The following is a 15328-nucleotide window of genomic DNA, read 5'->3' as shown; positions in this document are numbered from 1 at the left end:
GTAGATGAAACTTTTGTTGTGTGGCCTCATGGCAGACAGGAACTGGAGAAATTCCTTCATCACTTAAACTCTTTACATGAGAACATCAAATTTACGATGGAGACTGAAAAAGAGGGCACTTTACCATTTCTAGACGTGCTAGTACGCCGTAAAAATGATGGGTCCTTAGGACATTCTGTACAGGAAACCGATTCACACAGATCTGTATCTCCAGGCGTCAAACTGCCATCACCCAGCACAAACAGCCGGTGTTCTCAGTACCTTAATACATCGAGCGCATATAATATCGGATGATGAAAACCTCCACGCAGAATTAGAACACTTGGAAAAGGTTTTCAAAGAGAATGGCTACACTTCTCGCCAAATAAGGAAGGCCATGCGCAACTAAAAAAAAATGGTTCAAATGGCTCTGAGCACTATGGGACTCAACTGCTGAGGTCATTAGTCCCCTAGAACTTAGAACTAGTTAAACCTAACTAACCTAAGGACATCACAAATATCCATGCCCGAGGCAGGATTCGAACCTGCGCCCGTAGCGGTCTTGCGGTTCCAGACTGCAGCGCCTTTAACCGCACGGCCACTTCGGCCGGCCATGCGCAACTCTCACAACAAGAAGCAACGCACTGAGGACGCAGATGACGACTTTAAATCAACTGCGTTCCTTCCATACGCCGGGAATGTGTCGTCGAAAATAGGCCGATTACTGAAGAAAAATAAAATCAAGGTTATCTTCCATCCACCAGCAAAGAACCGGGCCCTGGTTGGATCCGTTAAAGACGATTTACAACTGAAGAAAGCAGGCGTCTACAAAATTCCCTGTGAATGTGGCTCTGCATATATTGGCCAGACGACAAGAACTGTCCATGAACGATGTATAGAACATGAAAGATACACCCGTCTGCGGCAACCGTCAAAATCGGCAGTAGCAGAGCACTGTATTTCATTGGGACATTCAATGGAATACAATGGAACAAAAATTTTAGCCCCGGTTTCCGGTTTTTGGGATTCCGTAATCCAGGAATCAGCGGAAATACGTCTTGCCAATAATCTTATAAATCGTGACAACGGCTTTCAGCTGGATAAAAATTGGAATCCTGTTATTAAAATTATACAGTCACAGCGGAATCGACAGTGTCATTCGATACTCAATGACTAGATGAACCTTTATTTTCACCACCGAGGGCAGCACGTACAACTCGGCTATGCTGCGCATGTCAACACCTGTCGCATGCGCTGTAGGATGCCAGCACATTTCGCATGCGCGAGATTCAGCGTAAATACCGCGACTGCACCTGGGCTCTTCAGTAGTTGTGTACTCACCTGATGATGGCCGGACGTCTCTGGGCCGAAATATCGTGGCAGAATGTCGACGGGATCCGGCTGCATACCCGGAAATTATAAGAAGATATTAACCCTATTTGGGATTTAAAATGGTACGGATTTTAGGTATTTCAGGCTCATAAGAGTAGAATAACCGAACAGTAATCTCTGGGTTTCGGATGGGTTCAGCTTTAACCCTGTATCCTGCGTCCATTTTGATAGTCCACGGAGTCGCTATTGAGATTCTCTTTTGATTAGTTTATTGGTAGGACCTAATTCTGAAACCTATAGGACAGTTGTTACAACCTGCTCCCATTATGACTTCATAGTGCTGGACATGACGCATTACTGGCGAGACGTCAGTTATGATTGCCGGAAGACAAGATTCTGCATCCGGTTCAATGTGTCTGAAATCATACAAGAGTTCTTAATCAACTAGTGAATGCCGATGTTTCTTGACCTCGTTGTCGTTTCTCTGAAACACATTTCAGTGGGACTCGTCTGAAACTGACCAACCACACGGCGTCCACACTCTCTGTGCACTAACTGCTGGCTCTTCACGAAATAAGATAGCTGTATCTGGCCTGGAGAGTATTCTAACACTGTTGCTATTTGCAGTAAAATGTTTCAAGTTTCGAGCACTGTATTACTGACGTGTGTGTTCGTCAGGCGTCGGTGGTGTACAACCCGATCGTGTACGGCCTGTCGCACCCGCACTTCCGCGCGTCCATCAAGCAGTACCTGTCGGGCTACCGGGGGCCGTGCTCCGCCTCCGGGCTGCTGCCCACCGCGCCGCCGCCCACCACGTGGGGCAGTCTGGTGCTGCGCCGGCGGCCGCGCGCCGCCTCCAGCCCGGGCCACGTGCAGCACGTGCGCTGCTTCCTGCCGCCGCAGCACCGACACCTTCACCACTACCACAGCGAGCCTCCAGACCCGCCCTCGCTCGACGGCAGCAGGTCACTGGTACGTCTCTTACTTTTTATTCGATACATACGGGGGCTGAACATCTGTATTCTTCATCTCTACATATTTTCAGCCCTCTGCCGCAAGAGGGATCCGAATGTTTTTCGTGTAATTGGGTGGTGTGTAACGTAACAATGCGTGTATGTGTGAGAAACAGCGTGCTGTAATCGTGTCTCGAATTCGAAGAGTTCGTTCATGCATAGAACAGCCTCTCTTTCAGCATGACAATGCCTGACCACACACGAACGCCGCGACTTCTGCAACAAGCCGATGCCTCAGTTTCACTATCGTCGATCATCCTCCATATATCCAGAATGAAATTTTCACACTTCAGCGGAGCGTGCACTGATATGAAACTTCGTGGCAGATTAAAGCTATGTGCCGGACCGAGACTCGAACTCGGTTCCTTTACCTTTCGTAGGGAATATCCTTCCTTCCAGGAGTGCTAGTTTTCCGAGGTCTGCAGGGGAGCTTCTGTGAAGTCTGGGAGGTAGGAGATGAGGTACTGGCGGAATTAAAGCTGTGAGGACGGGTCGTGAGTCGTGCTGGGGTAGCCCAGATGACATAGCTCTTGCCCGTGAATGGCACAGATCCCGAGTTCGATTCTCGGTCCGGCACTCAGTTTTAATCTGCCAGGAACTGTCTTATACAAGCGGTTTTGTAGATTCTTAATGTTGAACACAGAGAGCTTTAAAGAGCATTGCTGGACAGAACAAGAGGTTAAATTCAAAGTAAAAGCCGCTTATAATCGTAGACACATATTCTCAAAACCGATTTAGTAGAAATCAGATACATTACATCATATACAAGAGACACCCACTGAGGAGACCATGTTTATGCGATACCTCCTAATATCGTGTCAGACCACCTTTTGGCCGACGTAGTGCAGGAATTCGAAGAGCCTTTGACTCAACAAGTCGTTTTAAGTCTTCTGCAGAAATAATGAGCCTTGCTGCCTCTATAGCCGTCCATAATTGCCGTAGTATTGTCGCTGCATTATTCTGTGCACGAATTGACATCTCGACTACCTCCCGTAAATGTTCAGTGTGACTCCTATCGGGGCTCTGGGTGGCCAAATCATTCAAACAAATTATAAAAAATTTCCTTCAAACCAATTGCGAGCAATAGTGACCCTATGACATGGTACATTGACATCCATAAAAATTCCATTATTGTTTGTGACCATGAAGTCCATGAGTAGCTGAATATAACCATTTCCTATCAATAATTGGTTCAGTTGGACAGATGACCATGTCCATTCCATGGACACACAGGCCGTACCATTACGGAGCCACCACAAGATTGCACAGTGCATTATTGATAACTTGGGCCATGGTTTTAAAAGCGGTGGCTCGTTTTTGTTTCTTTTTTTTTTATTTTTACAGGTTACTATTCGTTGCTGTAGGGGCTGTGATTTTTTTGCCACTACTTCCACCACATCAAGTGGATTTAGTGCTCACGTACTCACACTGAGCCGTGAACACTTCCCAGTTTATCAATGGGGAATAATTGAACATGATTACTACTGTTATCGATGCTATGCGTGAAATGGTCGTGCCAGGCGCGCGATATGGAATCTTTATACTATCGTTAGTGGCGCGAGACCTGCACGACCTTGTAACAACCGTTATAGTTCCGCATTATTCTGTTACACTAGGGGTGAGTTCACGTAAGAGAGAGCATGTAAGATTTACGGACTCATTTATTAAACAGTTGAGAATCGAACAATAATACAACCAAATGGGGGCGAGGGGGGGGGGGGGGGAAGAAAGATTCGAGTTCAGCAGCCTGCCCTAACGTACGTTCATAACACGCCATGATAGCAGGATGAAAGGAATTTTAGTAACGATCGCCGTATTATCAAACAGAATCCCATTTAGTAAAGGAAGGGGTTGCAGGCGTTCAGCGACCACCACCAGGCATTAGCCAAGACTAAAAAGATGCTACTGTGCGTGAATCGCTCGGTAGCCTCCCGTACTAAGGCAATAAAAACCGCAAGACGCGAAACTATTCACAGTGACCTATCAGGTTCCCTGTGGGCCGCAGGGCGCGAATCTAAGGTGCACGTCGGCGCTCATGCTTACCGAATTTCATCTCCTGGAAGCGGCAACTCCGGTCTCGGGCACGGTCACACTAGACCTGCCCTACTGCCCCTTTGTCCAGCACGCACCCGCGGAGGGCGGTTGGCGCCCGCCCGCGAGAAACGGGCGCGCACATGAACTGGCCAATCGTAGGGCCGGAATTTCACAGGGAGGTGACCTCGCGACGTTAAAATTGAGCAGAAATAGCGGTTACAAGGTTGGTAAGGCAGGTTGAGGAACTGAGAACAGGAGAAACTTTGGCCACTACAGAATGTTCAGACGACAGAACGCGCTACCCTGGCGATCGGAAAAGGGATGGGAAACGGGAAGCCATTATGGCTGCTAGGAAGACTGCTGCCCTCGCCCATAAATAAAGAAAATTCCTGGCGCCAAGCTCCTCTCACACAATAGTGTGAGACAAACTGTAAAAAATCGTCAAATAAATCAGGCAACCCATACAAATTTTTTGCATTATCTGAATTATTATTTTACCGAGTACTAGAACGCTGGGATTAGAAATATGAAATACGAGCACTGAATGGTGACTGGAGTGCACGTCTTTCAGCTTCGTGAGGTCTGCGACACACTCGAAGCCTACTATCAGCTCTTACCAACTGATATCGGGGCTCATCTGAGCAGGCCACGGTTTTCCAGTTGTATGGGTCCAACACATATGGTCCCGAGACCAGGAGAGGCGCTGCAGGCGATGTCGTGCTGTTAGCAAAGACACTCGTGTCAGTCGTCTGCTGCCATCGCCAATTACCAGCGTACTTCGCCGCACTGTTCTGACTAATATGTTCGTCGAGGTTCCACACTGAATTTCACTGTTATTCCACGTAGTGTTTCTTGTCTGTTGTTAAGTGAAGGCCGTCGATCATTGACTTGTGCATGGTGAGAAGTAATGCCTAAAATTTGGCATTCTCGACACACTCTTCACATTGTGGATTTCGGATTACTGAATTCCCTAGCAATTTCCGAAATGCAGTGTCCCATGCGCCGTAGCTCCAACTACCATTTCGCGTTGTGCGGCTATAATCAGGTTGAAAATCTGTTCACATGAATCACCTGAGTACAAATAACAACTCCGTTAATGCACTGCCTTTTTATACCTTGTCTACGCGATACTTTCGGCAACTGTGTCTATGCATATCGCTATCCCATGACTTCTGTTAGCCCGAGGTGGCCGAGAGGTTCTAGGCGCTACAGTCTGGAACTGCGCGACCGCTACGGTCGCAGGTTCGAATCCTGCCTCAGGCATGGATGTGTGTGATGTCCTTAGGTTAGTTAGGTTTAAGTAGTTCTAATTTCTAGGGGACTGATGACCTCAGAAGTTAAGTCCCATAGTGCTCAGAGCCAACTTTTATTACCTCAGTGTATAAAACACCAAAATAAGGCACATAATTTGCGAGTTTACAGAAATCACACAGTGGCAATAGCCGCCCAAATATACAGACGGTGGGCAGAAACGGTGAATAAACAACTGACGAGATGATTAATAGACAGGCAACTAGTTCGGTAAACAGCAAATGACAAATAATGCTGGCTGGCTATAATCAGCTGTTCTGCTGTTTTGTCAAAATAGATGCCTTTTCCACAGATGTGTGAGAAGTTTACAAAAGTCGTTTTGTAAATGCCAAGTGACCGAACCAAACAACGAACCTCCGATAAATAAGGCACTAAAAGAAGGCTAACCTGCCCTATAGCACGTACATATAGACAGAATTGGTTCAAATGGTTCAAATGGGTCTGAGCACTATGCCACTTAACTGCTGACGTCATCAGTCGCCTAGAACTTAGAACTAATTAAACCTAACTAACCTAAGGACATCACACACATCCATGCCCGAGGCAGGATTCGAACCTGCGACGGGAGCGGTCGCTCGGCTCCAGACTGTAGCGCCTAGAACCGCACGGCCACACCTGCCAGCCTAGACAGAATTAAACACGATTCCAACTGAACATATGACACCAATGCATAGAATACGTTTGACTAGCAGCGGAAGCATTAAACAGTATTCTAATTAAATACAGAGCGCGAATGAAATAAGCCAACTAGGCAACACTAAGCGCTAAACACTAATCTAATGAAAGGCTGAAACCATTAACGAATTAAAAGGCTGGTGACTATTAAATGAATACTATTTCTGTAAAATTCACGACACTAGATAACACATCAATGCACTGCTGGAATGTAATACAAGACACTTTACAGAAGGTTGGCAAACACGGTGTAAGTAAAAAGCCAGGCAAGTAAATTACAGAATGAATTAACATGAAGCGCATCCTCCGAATACAAACAAGACAGCAACGCTGCTCAGTAATGTGACGAATAGATCACACATCAAAATATAATACATATTAGCCACCAACCGCGATAACATGTCCATAAAATCGACAAAAATACAGCCTAGTAGCAAAACATAAACCAGCGCCTGTGGCTCACAGCACTCAGACGCGCAGAATGACACTCATATCAAGCACACCCAAAAGCAACGAGAATTTAGTGGCTCACATATAGATTGAGAACAAAATGGCCTCAGCATACAGTCCACAGCAAGGGCACGCATCGCTACACAGAGCAGGTCGTTGCCTTCAATGATCAAGATGCTGGAAGTTAAACTCCAACTGGTATGCCGGCAACCACAGCTCTCCACAGATCAATCACGCACTTTTCAGCGATGTTCAGACCAACAGTGCACACACAAACACGCCCAGAGTAATCGTGGACCTCCAACTGCCAACCACTGCCAGCAAGTCGCTTCCCGATAGCTAGCAGAGCACGCCTCTACATCCCAGTCAGCCGCTGCTTAAGCGACCTTTTGCGACCAGGCATCCTCTGGTCTTCCAGCAACGAGCTAGAGCCAACACAGGGCCGTTACAATCGATAGTCTGCAACCAAGGTAGTCGCAGGTGCACGTCACATGTATACTTGATCAATACACAAGTATTACGGGGATGAATCGGAAATTGAAAGGAGAATCCCTGGAGAAAAGGCGACGTTCTTTTCGAGGAACACTGTAGAGAAAATTCAGAGAACCGATATTTGAAGTTGACTGAGAAACCATTCTACTGTTGCCATCGCACTTTTCGTATAAGAACCAGGAATATAAGATATGACAAATAACTGCTCTTGTGAAGGCATATAGATACGTTTCCCCTTGAGCTATTAGCGAGTGCAACACCACAAGAAATGACTGGTAGTCGTGCAAGGTACCCTTGCCATCATATTGTGGCTTGTGGAGTATGTATGTAACTGTAGATGTAGATATACGCCTCGTATAAGGCTTCCCCAGCATTAGGGCTTGCTAGATATTGCACAATATTATACTTCTACTGACTCTAATTCGCTGTAAATGTTATTGGGCAGTCCAACTTCATGGCCACCACGTTAACCAGATATAACCCCCGTTGACTGCTTTTTGTGGGATTACATTAAAGATAAAGTGTTAATTTCACCATTTCCCGATGCGCAAGCTCTCACAGCATGAACATAGGGTGCTGTAGGGACATTTATGGAAGGGACGTTGCCAAATTAGCCGGCCACGATGGCCGAGCGGTTCTAGGCGGTTCAGTCCGGAACCGCGCGGCTGCTACGGTCGCAGGTTGGAATCCTGCCTCGGGCATGGATGTGTGTGATGTCCTTAGGTTAGTTAGGTTTAAGTAATTCTAAGTTCTGTTAAGTCCCATAGTGCTCAGAGCCGTTGCCGAACTGAGTCTACCATTTGAACCAAATCGTAACTGTATCTAGCATAATGCCTTAGAAGCATATGTTTGTAATAAGGTAAGGAGTTTATGCTGACCATGAATAACCATCTGCTTAGCATACGAATTATAGAATATGCCAAAATGAAAAGCATACTACTGTTACATGTAAAGAAATTTCAATAACGGTAGTATAAGAACAGCTCATGAAAACTGCAAAATTATACACAACTGGCAATGACTTTGATACACGTAACAGAATGTGTAAGAAGGAAGTGGAGGGCTTCAGTGAAGAAATTCCTGGTCTGATTAAAAATCCGGTTTTCAATGATATCCTGCACTTCCTTGTCATAGGTGAACCTCTGACTTTTCAGAGGTTGTTTTAAGTGGCGCAAGATATTAGAGTCACACGGCGAGGTGTCGGTGTTGTACAGGACCTTCTATGAAAATGTTTCAAGGGGGTTTGGCGTCGTCTTTGCCGTATGTCACGTAGAATTGTCCTGAAGGAGCACTATTCCAGTCGAGAGCTTGCCCTTGTGCTTTTTTGGTGATAACCTGTTCTAGGTCTAGCAGGTGTTGCAATACTATTTAATGTTAACTGTTCCACCTCTTACAATCTTGTCGATGAATGGAGGTCCTACTTCATCGAAAAAGAAACTGGGCATCACTTTTCTCCTCTTTTCTTCTCTTTGGGACAAAACTGGGGGAAGCAGCAATCCCATACTTATTCGTTTACAGACGTGGTCGAAGAGTCGAGACCATTTTTTATCCCATGTCGCGATCTCAGCAATGAAATCCGTGCCTTGCTCAACGTACTGCATCGGATGGGTGAGGCAAACGTATATTCTCGCAGTCTTCTGAATCTCTGAAAGATGTTTCGGCGCCCACTGTGCCCGAACTTGTGCATGACGCCGTTTCACGAGGATTATGTGATGCACAGTTCCTTTCCTTACCCACAGTTCTACAACAATGTGCTCTTCGACAACCGAAATCGTCGCACTGGTGACGACAAATGCGCCAGTCCAGGGTGTTTACATGGCCTGCATTATAACACTGACACCACCTAAGTATTGTACATCATGCGAGACACTGCCTTCCACACTCCTCTTTCATCAAGGGATACCAGGAGTAGAAGTGTGAAATTGGAATTTGGTTGTAATAATTACGCGTCTGCTGACAGAATGAGATTTTCACTCTGCAGCGGAGAGTGCGCTGATATGAAACTTCCTGGCAGAATAAAACTGTGTACGGGTCCGAGACTCATACTCGGGACCTTTGCCTTTCGCGGACAAGTGCTCTACCATCTCAGTTATCCAAGCAAGACTCATGACCCATCCTCACAACTTCAATTCTGCCAGTACCTCGTCTCCTACGTTCCTCGTCTCCTTCCTTTCGAAGTTGTGAGGCGAAGTCGGAACTATATGGAGGATGAAACTTCCTGGCAGATTAAAATTGTGTGCCGGACCGAGACTCGAACTCGAGACCTTTGCCTTTCGGGCAAGTTCGAGTCTCGGCCCGGCACACAGTTTTGATCTGTCAGGCAGTTTTATAGCAGCGCACAATCCACTGCAGAGTGAAAATCTCATTCTGGAAACATCCCCAAGGCTGTGGCTAAGCCATGTCTCGTCAATATCCTTTCTTCCAGAAGTGCTACTTCTGCAAGTTTCGCAGAAGAGCTTCTGTGAAGTTCGGAAGACGGGAGACGAGGTACTGGCAGAACTGAGGCTGTGAGGACGTGTCATGAGCCATGCCTGAGTAGCTCAAATGGCTAATGCCGCCACGGTAGCTCAGCTTGTTCGGTCAGAGGGTTAGCTACCCTTCTGCAACAAAAAACTGAGTGAACAGATCAACAGAGAACCTACATGGGTGTAATAGGACGTCCACCTCAAACAAATTCAACGAACAATATAGAACAAAATGAGATTAAAAAATAGATTTTAATCTACCAGAAAGTTCCATTCCACTTCCGAAACTGATAAACAATATTTTATTCAAAATAATCTCCACTTCAGTTTATACATTTATACCACCCCTTCGGCACGCTATGAATGCCAAGGGAAAAAAATTCTTCTTGTGAAGCAACCAGTCAGCGAGCCATTTTCGTATATTTTCATACGAATTGAACCATTGTTCAGCGAGAACGTGTCCCAGTGATGCAAGTAAATGATAATCGGACGGAGCCTAGCCTGGAAAATAAGCCGCATGCCCTAGTATTTCCCAACTGAACGCCTCGATCGTTTCCCTGACCCGTTTTGCTGTGTGTGATCATAGAGCAATATGAATTTTGTGTTGCCTTCTTCATATTCCTGTCGTTTTTCACGTAATAACTCGATTTACATCAATCATTTGCTGTTGGTAGCGATCAGCGTTAACGGTTTCGCCAGACATAACAAATGACATCCTGCTGATCCCACCAAAGCTGATCTTCTTTTCTAAGCGATTAGGTCGTGCAGCAGATGTCGATGGTTTTCCTGGATTCACCCATGATTTACGACGCTTAGGTTTCTCAAAATATTTCTCAAAATATATCCAACATGGAGTTTTTTTATTTTTTAATTTTTATCCAACATGGAGTTTTTTTATTTTTTTATTTTGTTGGGAGCAGCATTTCACTAGTGGTCTTTCGATTTGCATGTTGTTAGACCATGTGGAACCCATTTTCCCACTTTCTTTAGCTTTCCCACAGCTTTCAACACAGGAAAAATTGCTTTCTGTGTCACTTTCAACTGTTCGGCTAGTTCCTGTTCAGTTTGAGTGTCATGTTCATCCAACAAGTCCTGCCGTTCGTTGTCTTAGAAATTTTTTGGTGATTTCCCGCGCTCGTCGCTTCTCACATCAGAATCACCACTTTCGAATTTTTTGAACCACTCGAAATACTGTGTTTTTCGATCTATGTTCGAAGATAGCTTCGACAAGCGTTCGACGCGATTCTACAGCAGCTTCCTTCAAATAATAACAGAAATCCTGTCCGCAAATCGTAGTTTATAGGCACAAAACTCGACATGTTTACAGGTTTGAAATAGATACCGATGCATGGAACTTGGGTGACTGTGTGTCAGCCTTTCCAGGAATCAGATGGTGCTGCAGAGGCGGTCTCACCGGCACTTCACTGATGGCTAGCACCATATACAGGAAAAGTACGGTTTTATACTTTTACACCTTGTAATTTTGTGAAGCGGGCTGTCCTTCTGTGCAAATAAATTGGATAAATGCTATTTCTACTGATTTGGAGGTATCCATCACGCAACGAACAGCAGAAACAGATTTACTGCTAAAGTATGAGGATTTTGCTATGAAGATATCAACTCCGCAACTTGGAATACTACCAGGCCATCTGTCGGCAAACATATGACCCCTCCTCGGATTACATACAACGTCTACAAGCACATTCCCCCTCCCTCCCCTTTCCCCCATGGGATTAAAGATACTCTATGTGATCAAAAGTATCCGGACACCTGGTTGAAAATGACTTAAAAGTTCGTTGCGCCGTCCATCGGCAATGCTGGAATTCAATATAACCCACTCTTAGCCTTGATGACAGCTTCCACTCTCACAGGCATACGTTTAATCAGGTGCTAGAAGGTTTCTTGGGGAACGCCAGCCCGTTCTTCACGGAGTGCTGCACTGAGGAGAGGTATCGAGGTCGGTCGGTGAGGCCTGGCACGAAGTCGGCGTTCCACAACGTCCCAAAGGTGTTAAATAGAATTTAGGTCAGGACTCTGCGCAGGTCAGTCCATTACTGGGATGTTATTGTCGTGTAAGCACTCCACCACAGGCTCTGCATTATGAACAGGTGCTCGATCGTGTTGAAAGATGCAGTCGCCATCCCCGAATTGCTCTTGAGTAGTGGGGAGCAGGAAGGTGTTTAAAACATCAATGTCGACGTGCTGTGATAGTGCCACGCAAAACAACAAGGGGTGCAAGCCCCCTCCATGGAAAACACGACCACACCATAACACCACCGCCTTCGAATTTTACTGTGTAGACACACTAACAGATGACGCTCAGCGGGTTTTAGCCATATCCACACCCTGCCACACTGTGTACCCTGATTCGTCATTCCACACAACGTTTTTTCACTGTTCAGTCGTCCAGTGTTTACTCTCCTTACACCAAGCGAGGCGGTTTGGCATTTCGCGGCATGATGTGTGAAATCCAAGTTTGTCACCTCCCACCTAACTATCACAGTGTAAGTCGGCTGTTTAGGTTTTTTTATTGGTAACGCCACGTAGCACTATGTATGAAAATCACTGGCTGTGCTGTGTGCAGTCTGTGGCTGGTTTGCATTGTTGTTTGCTATTGTAGTTTTGGGCAGCTGGATGTTAACAGCGCGTAGCGTTGCGCAGTTGGTGAGCCGCCAGCAGTGGTGGATGTGGGGAGTGAGATTGCGGAGTTTTGAGAGCGGATGATCTGTAAACTTGTAAGACTGGATGTCATGAACTGATATATATATATATATATATATATATATATATATATATATATATATATATATATATATATATATATAATGACTTTTGATGACTATTAAGATACGAGGGCAGTTCAATAAGTAATGCAACACATTTTTTTTCTCGGCCAATTTTGTTTGAAAAAACCGGAAATTTCTTGTGGAATATTTTCAAACATTCCCGCTTCGTCTCGTATAGTTTCATTGACTTCCGACAGGTGGCAACGCTGTACGGAGTTGTTAAAATGGCGTCTGTAACGGATGCGCGTTGCAAACAACGGGCAGTGATCGAGTTTCTTTTGGCGGAAAACCAGGGCATCTCAGATATTCATAGGCGCTTGCAGAATGTCTACGGTGATCTGGCAGTGGACAAAAGCACGGTGAGTCGTTGGGCAAAGCGTGTGTCATCATCGCCGCAAGGTCAAGCAAGACTGTCTGATCTCCCGCGTGCGGGCCGGCAGTGCACAGCTGTGACTCCTGCAATGGCGGAGCATGCGAACACACTCGTTCGAGATGATCGACGGATCACCATCAAACAAATCAGTGCTCAACTTGACATCTCTGTTGGTAGTGCTGTCACAATTGTTCACCAGTTGGGATATTCAAAGGTTTGTTCCCGCTGGGTCCCTCGTTGTCTAACCGAACACCATAAACAGCAAAGGAGAACCATCTGTGCGGAATTGGTTGCTCGTCATGTGGCTGAGGGTGACAATTTCTTGTCAAAGATTGTTACAGGCGATGAAACATGGGTTCATCACTTCGAACCTGAAACAAAACGGCAATCAATGGAGTGGCGCCACACCCACTCTCCTACCGAGAAAAAGTTTAAAGCCATACCCTCAGCCGGTAAAGTCATGGTTACAGTCTTCTGGGATGCTGAAGGGGTTATTCTGTTCGATGTCCTTCCCCATGGTCAAACGATCAACTCTGAAGTGTATTGTGCTACTCTTCAGAAATTGAAGAAACGACTTCAGCATGTTCGTAGACACAAAAATCTGAACGAACTTCTCATGACAACGCAAGACCTCACACAAGTCTTCGCACCCGAGAGGAGCTCACAAAACTTCAGTGGACTGTTCTTCCTCATGCACTCTACAGCCCCGATCTCGCACGTCGGATTTCCATATGTTTGGCCCAATGAAGGACGCAATCCGTGGGAGGCACTACGCGGATGATGAAGAAGTTATTGATGCAGTACGACGTTGGCTCCGACATCGACCAGTGGAATGGTACCGTGCAGGCATACAGGCCCTCATTTCAAGGTGGCGTAAGGCCGTAGCATTGAATGGAGATTACGTTGAAAAATAGTGTTGTGTAACTAAAAGATTGGGGAATAACCTGGTGTATTTCAATGCTGAATAAAACAACCACTGTTTCAGAAAAAAAATGTGTTGCATTACTTATTGAACTGCCCTCGTAAATACATTGTTTGTTCTCCATCAAAATCTTTTTTGGTAACTATGCCTATTAGTAGTTAGTGCCTTCAGTAGTTAGAATCTTTTATATAGCTGGCAGTATTGGCGCTCGCTGTATTGCAGTAGTTCGAGTAAGGAATATTTTTGTGAGGTAAGAATTCATGAAAGGTATAGGTTATTGTTAGTCAGGGCCATTCTTTTGTAGGGATTACTGAATGTCAGGTTGCTTTGCGCGAAAAATATTGTGTCTCACTTTAGTGAATGTCTGAGTACGTTCAGTTTTGCTCAGCTGTTTGAAAGTCAAATAGCATAAGATGTTTATCAGCACAGTAATTCATTAATTTTTCTAAGGGGACGTGACAACAGTACTTGCAGTGGATCCTGATGCAGTTTGGAATTCCTGTGTGATGGTCCGAATAGATGTCCGCCTATTATACATTACGACCCTCTGTCATCAGTCTCTGTCAGTCAACAGACGAAGTCAGCCTGTACGCTTTTGCGCTGTAGATGTCCCTTCACGTTTCCACGTCACTGTCACATCGGAAACAATTGACCTAGAGATGTTTAGGAGTGTGGAAATCCCCTGTACAGACGTATGACACAAGTGACACCCAATCACCTGACCACGTTCGAAGTTCATTTTGCTCTCTCACGATGTCTAATGACTACTGGGGTCGCTAATATGGAGTACCTGGCAGTAGGTGGCAGCACAATGCACATAATATGATAAACGTATGTTTTTGTGAGTGTCCGGATACTTTTGATCGCATAGTGTAATACCGCCACAGTAAAGGTCTCCTTTCTCTTATATTCCAGATCTAGAGCAACATCTCGCAAAAGACTGAGGATCTATTCCGCCGTTCCACCCTCTGCTACACAGTAGCGTAGTCCGCTCATCTCCACACACCTCCTGCACTGCCAGCTGATGTGACAGTACGGACGCTTGCGTACTTTCCAGATGTCGTGCAGCCCTCCGATGGTGCGCGGCCATCGCTCGCTGGGCGCCGCCCCCGCCGCCTCCTGCGTGGTGCTGCAGGGGGAGCGCCGGCGCGTCTGCTGCCTCAGGGAGGCCATGGCGGCCGCCGCCGCCGTCTGATCGTTGCCGCATCACTGCAGCGCTCCTTGAGACTCGGGTGGCCGGCAGCCGTCCCCACCCAGCGGCGGTGCGGCTGGTTGCCCTCTGAAGCACCGAGTGGCCGCCCTCTTCCCAGGACTGCGGCGGGCGTGTACTGTCTGTGAAGTAGCACGGAACGACAGCCGGCCAGTCTATCACTTGGAGCAGGCGTTTCATCTGTTACAACTTCTCTGCGGGTGATCCAATGTGCTACATCGTTGCTGTCTGACAAAAATGTAGCTGAATCGCGTGGTAACTAAGCAACCGCTCCATAGGCGCTATG

At 46.2% G+C, this 15328-nt stretch overlaps 1 protein-coding gene across 1 annotated transcript in view; it reads left to right on the top strand.

The window, feature by feature from the left end:
- The window catches only part of LOC126221596 (melanopsin-like), a 146468-nt gene extending 131441 nt beyond the window's left edge, over positions 1–15027 (top strand). The window contains exons 7-8 of the mRNA XM_049942179.1: positions 1990–2283; positions 14890–15027. Coding sequence (XP_049798136.1) covers positions 1990–2283; positions 14890–15027 — 432 coding nt within the window. The remainder of the gene's footprint in view (positions 1–1989; positions 2284–14889) is intronic.
- Positions 15028–15328: the final 301 nt, after the last annotated feature.

The sequence above is a fragment of the Schistocerca nitens genome, chromosome 1 (assembly GCF_023898315.1).
Source record: "Schistocerca nitens isolate TAMUIC-IGC-003100 chromosome 1, iqSchNite1.1, whole genome shotgun sequence".
Classification (NCBI taxonomy): Eukaryota; Metazoa; Arthropoda; class Insecta; order Orthoptera; family Acrididae; genus Schistocerca; species Schistocerca nitens.
The sequence above is the reverse complement of the archived record's forward strand: the minus strand, read 5'-3'. Positions and strand labels throughout refer to the sequence as shown.